Source organism: Parasteatoda tepidariorum, unplaced genomic scaffold, assembly GCF_043381705.1.
Source record: "Parasteatoda tepidariorum isolate YZ-2023 unplaced genomic scaffold, CAS_Ptep_4.0 HiC_scaffold_3582, whole genome shotgun sequence".
NCBI lineage: Eukaryota > Metazoa > Arthropoda > Arachnida > Araneae > Theridiidae > Parasteatoda > Parasteatoda tepidariorum.
This window is the reverse complement of record NW_027261695.1, coordinates 1-5,965: the sequence shown is the minus strand read 5'-3', so window position 1 is coordinate 5,965 and position 5,965 is coordinate 1. Positions and strand designations below refer to the sequence as shown.

Here is a 5,965-nt window from a genome sequence, read left to right as displayed (position 1 = left end):
AGGGAACTTTTTAAGCGGGTTCCACTGTAGTACAATTTTTATTACAGCAACATTGACATCACAGACTTCAAGAATTTTTGTCTGAAATCCAAATAATGGATAAATAATCCATGATTCAATTTATCTTAATTGCTCTGATTAAACAAAATTCTATTTTGCTCTTGAGTTTTAAAATTACATATAGAAATATTTTTAACTTAAATATAAAAATTTAAACTACCTACCTATAATTATTAAATATCAGGACTAGCTTACTACAAGAATGTAACTTATGGTTTTTAACCTTGAAAAACTAATGTTAGCAAATGAATGGTTTTAATTATATTGTAAAAAAATTTATCATGGTGCAATATACCCCAATGATTTTTTTTTTTAATATAGAAATAGATGTCTGATTTTATTTTATGTTTAGTAAAGGTGACAGTTAACCAACATAATAGCCAATATTTGTTTCAATCTTGAAGTTGCTTTCTACATTCTTTTAAAGACAGAGATTTTCTTCCTCGCACACCAACAAGTCAAACTCATTGCGATGATTGAAGCAATTGTTTATATTGAAAACAAAACAGTCAACAGACTCTGCCAATCAGGAAGCTGAATGAGTTTCATTAAATCTACTGTCTAACTTGTATTATATTTATATGTTATTTTATAAATCACTTTATTATTTATGTTTGTGTCATTATCTATATTATCTCATAAAGCCATTTTTTAAAAAAAAAAAATTATTATTTTTCTTTTCAGGCTTATATAACCAGCTACTCTTCTCTAATCGAAAAGATATCAGATTACTGGATTATGATACAAGAAGAAAAAATTCATCTCGCATACTCATTAAAGACTTAGATGATGTGAATTTTATCGATTATTACTTTGAAAATCGAACTATTTTTTGGGCTGATGCCGGATTAGAGGAAATTAGAAGCAGACAAATCAATGATCCTGAATCTGATCGAAGCATAATATCTACAGGATTGATTTCACCTGATGGCTTAGCTGTGGATTGGCTTGGGAAAAAATTATACTGGACTGATTCTGAAACAAATAGAATAGAACTTAGTAATCTTGATGGAAACTTTCGAAAAGTTTTATTTTGGAAGGACCTTGACCAGCCTAGAGCCATTGCTCTTGTTCCTATGGATGGGTAAATAGTGTTATACTATGTATATTTTTATATTTTCTTACTTTAACTTTTTCTTTTTGGAAATTTTTTGTTCAAATAAGGTTATCTTATACTTAGTTTTATCTAGTTAGAAAATTTTACTGTGGTCATGAATTAGTTTTTTACCCCACTACGCATTTAGACCTGATTTTTTTCATTCTTTTCTTTTACAAGGAAAAGAAGCATAATGTAGGTTGTAGAAAATTTAATTCAATTTTTTTTTCTAATTACACAAATATGGCTTTTAAATCACATGAATATGAAACTCTATATTGAATTTCTAATTCGATACCGGACTGAATTTCCAAAAAAAGCGGAATATTTATTTTAAAAAATCGAAACTTTTAGAGAAGCATAGTTTTTGATAAAAAGGCTGAAGTTCGCTCATCCCTGATGATTTATTGTTTTGATTGTTCCATAATGAAATTTTATTGTAAGACTTGTATTTGTTTGTATACAGTTATTTTCGAAGTATTTTATGTTTATATAAATTAATTTCAGGTGGATATTTTGGACAGACTGGGGAGAAACACCTAAAATTGAAAAGGCTAGCATGGATGGTAACCAACTCACAAGAAAAGTTATAGTGCAAGATGAAAACAACTGTGTGTCTATATGTTGGCCTAACGGTTTAGCTGTTGATTATGACAATAAAAGGCAAGTCACAGTTACAATATTATATTTGAATATGTTTTTAAATTTAGTATCAGTTTATTGAACTGTTATATGTTCCATTTAAAAAAAAATATTAGAATTTTTGATTTAAACATATGAGATTTTTTAGGGGGAAAAGGAATCGTTGAAGTTTAAATATGAAGTTTATTTAAGTTTTTTCTGTTATGAAAAATTTTCTTAATTGATGTATGAATTATAAATACTTATTATTTTATTTATTTTTAGAATCTATTGGACGGATGCAAAAATAAAAACCATTGAAAGTGCAGATTTTGATGGTAATCTTAGGCAAAGAATCACTAAAGAAGCAGTTCCCCATCCTTATGCTATCAGTCTCCATCGTGATACTCTTTATTGGACTGACTGGTCAACCAAAGCTGTTCATTCTTGTAGCATCTTAACTGGGTGTGTTAAGAGAACAACTTTTGGGGGATATTTTACACCTATGGGTCTTCAAGTTTATCATAAAGATAGACAGCCTATAGGTAATGGCTTTAAGCCAATGTATTTTAAATATTACACTAATTTTACCTTTTCACTAATCTAGTACATATATTTAAATAGAGTGATTGATTTAATTAAAAGCTTGGAAAAGAAATATAACTTTGAATAAATTTCAACTTTATAAGTCTAGATCTTTAACTAGTTGTTTGATTTAATTTTTTTAGTTTGCCTATGTTGGTTTTTCATAATTTACTATATGTTGGTTTTTCATTAATTTGGTTTTTCATAATAATACTTTTTTTTGGTTTTTCATAATTTTTGTACATAAATGTGGTCTTATATATAGTCCTACACCGCTACCGCTATAATGAAGCTGCTTTATCTCTCACAAACTTGCTTTTTAAACTAGGACAAACAAGTAGCACATTCCTCTTCTTACTCTATCCCCCTTATACTGAACAAGAACAAAAAGCTTTTGCCAACTTTTATATCAAAAGTGAAATGGCATTGATCTGAAGACTAGAAAATACTGCATTCTTTACAAATTATTGATAGAAATTGGTGACCTCAACATAAAAAAATCAAATTGTAGTTTGTCAAAAATCCCTAATTTATTCCATAAATTATAAAAGTTAACTATTTTTTTTTTACTATTCGATTCATTATCTATGAATATTAATCAGTTAAAACTTTATAAGTTATATGACTAAAACTTATAGGTACTATCATAACTACTTCCCACAATATTTTCATATGCTAAAAAATAATTTTTCCTGGAATTTAGATTTATTAAATGACAGTATATAGCTGACATATTACCGAGTCTATAAACAGTTACTATGACGGGGTTCGGTTGTACTAGTGAATCAACTTTGAAATTTAATATGAATACATTTGTACATTTTTTTTCTCTTTTACTTTCTCTATTTTTCTGTAATTTTGCAACTAAGCTTTTATTTAAGGACTTGCATTCTAAATTTTTAGCTCAAACCCCTTGTGATGAAAACAATGGGGGATGCTCCCACCTGTGTTTACTATCTGCAATTGAACCCTATTATTCCTGTGCTTGTCCAACTGGGGTGAGGTTAAATTCTGATGGAAAGTCTTGCAAAAATGGTATGGTTTTATAAGTTTTTGTTGATGTTTTGTTTTAACTGACCCTTTTTTTCCTTCATAATAGTATTCTAAAGTTACGAAATAGTTACAAAAGCAATTCTTTGTGAAAAAAATTAAATTTCATTTAAAACAAGGTTTAAAAATCTAATGGTAAATCTTTATGTATGTTTTAGTGTGACATTGGTGCACTAATCTGACATTGAAACAAGTGTGGGATTTTATAAATAAAACTTGACTGTTTGTAATTCTTAAATGTTTTTAATGAAATATAATAGTATCATGTTCAGTATTAGTTAATCTTTTTTTTTTTTACTTCTTATTTTATGATATTATTACTACCATTTAAATTAATATATCAGATTTTTTAATTGAAAATCTAAAATTTAGCAATTTTATCTTTAATGTCATATTTTTTTAAACATTTGTGAACATATTAAATTATGTATTTTTTGTTACATGGTTAGTGTAATATCATACTAAATAATTAAATTGTATTATTATTTTTAGTTTTAAATAATGTTGTTTTTCATGTCTTTTTTCATCATATTTTAGTCCATCTTTTTTTTTTCTTTGTAAGCTTTCAAAATTCTTTTTTAATTATTGCATATCATATGTAATTATATTAATGTCTGCTGGTTCTTTTTAGAAATTAAGTTGAAAAAAAAATTTTTGCCTGTTTATTTTAGGCCCGCAAGAGCTTCTTTTACTTGTTAAAAGGACTGATTTGCGAAGGATTTCCTTAGATACTCCTGATTATACAGATGTTGTTTTAGAAATTGATGGTCTTAAACACGCTATTGCTATTGATTATGATCCTGTTGAGCAAAAAATATACTGGACTGATGATGAAGCAAGAGTTATAAGAAGAGCAGAGCTAAATGGGACGGGTAAATATGTTATATATTCTAGTGATATAGTAGGTATAGGGTATAGCAATTTGATGGATTTCCAGATTTATAAAAGTTGAGACTACTTTAAATTTTATAACTGCATGTATTTAAACAGTGATCTCATTTACATGCTCTAACATGTCATTTGTACGAATTTTTTTTTTTTTTTTAATTTAAAATTAATTTGCAGAAAATTAGCTATTGCACATGCCCTATTATGCAAATTTGCAGCCTGCAAAAAAATAGTTTCAACAGGTTTGCGTAAATAAAATTGTAATTGAACTTTTAAATATATATTGAAAAAAATATTTTTCTTTGTTCATTATTGATAGCTTAAAGAGAAAATTTTGAATAATTCTGTGTATCAAACTACATTGTTGCTTTTCATTCATACAGGCATTTGATTAGTCCTAATTAACCTTCTGAGCGTTAGTCCCGGCTTTTTACGAACTCTTAACTGCAAGTATTCCTGCATTATGAAACCAGATTCCGCCAATGGAAGACTAGTTCGTAGCTATGACAATTTTACCCAGGGGCTCAATGCTTGGAGAGTAAAAGCCTTGATCTTCCAAATATAATTCTTCTTGTTCATTTATAAATAGATAGAATAATTATTACTGCTAATATAATAAAGAAATGAAGATACATATTTTAAATAGGAACTTTCTTTTGGTAAAAAGTGTGCTTGAAATATGGAAATCCGTAGTTTCCAAAGTTTAGCAAAATCGTTGATTAAATGTGTTGTTTGTGCGCCACATATTTAATAGTCCTGAATAATTAAGCTTAAATTTATTCTTCAGTTATTTTTTATAAATACATGCTATATTAACTTCAAGTTTACTTGCAGTTAAAACAATTTATTAGGAACCTCATGTTGCTTTGTTGAACAAGAAATTAACATTGTTAATTTTTAATTAGGATGTGAGGACCTGGTTTCAGCTGAAGTTCATCATCCTGATGGAATTGCTATTGATTGGATTGCACGTAATATGTACTGGACTGATACGGGAACTGACCGTATTGAGGTGGCAAGACTGAATGGTACATCAAGAAAAATTCTTATTACTGAGAATTTGCATGAACCCAGAGCAATCATAGTGGATCCACCTGAAGGGTAAGCCAATTTACTTTTCTTTCTTTTTTTGTCCTTATTTTGGGATTACTTTCAATTGCTTTTCTCCCTGATTTAAAACTTGTGACATCATTCTGTATCAAATAATGTATTGTTTAAAATCTGTGCAGCTTATAGATAGCTATGAGTAGAGATAAGAGGAGTTTAGCCAAAGAGCGTAGGCCCGACATATGCTCGTATTCATTAGCTTGAAGAAATCTTGAGCTCAATAAAATTTCATGAAAATTCAAACTACTTCATAGCTAAACAAATGTACAAATTTCCTTTCTGTTCAATTATTAAATGTTAAATAAGCAAAAATGAGTAAGCATAGAAAATTAATATCATGCCTCTTGATCCACAAATAATTAATCTTAATAATATATTTTAATTAACTTTTTTTTTCTTCCAATTTCGACTTTATATTGGACTTTATCTGACTCATTAAATTAATATACTGGGGCTCAGTTTTAGTCTTCAGGGTCAGTTTTCTAAAAGTGAGTCCAACTCATCTCTACAAAGAGGTTGCAGTGCCCTCTTAAGAGGACGCAATACCTACCCTCTCAA

At 28.2% G+C, this 5,965-nt stretch overlaps 1 protein-coding gene across 1 annotated transcript; it reads left to right on the top strand.

The window, feature by feature from the left end:
• Positions 1–744: 744 nt before the first annotated feature.
• On the top strand, positions 745–5,401 carry LOC122273302 (low-density lipoprotein receptor-related protein 6; the record flags this gene model as incomplete). The annotated part of the gene is given in 6 exon segments (XM_043057382.2): positions 745–1,144; positions 1,664–1,819; positions 2,063–2,322; positions 3,266–3,397; positions 4,084–4,284; positions 5,206–5,401. Coding segments are annotated over 6 exon segments (1,345 nt in total), but the record flags the coding sequence as incomplete, so codon positions are not given.
• Positions 5,402–5,965: the final 564 nt, after the last annotated feature.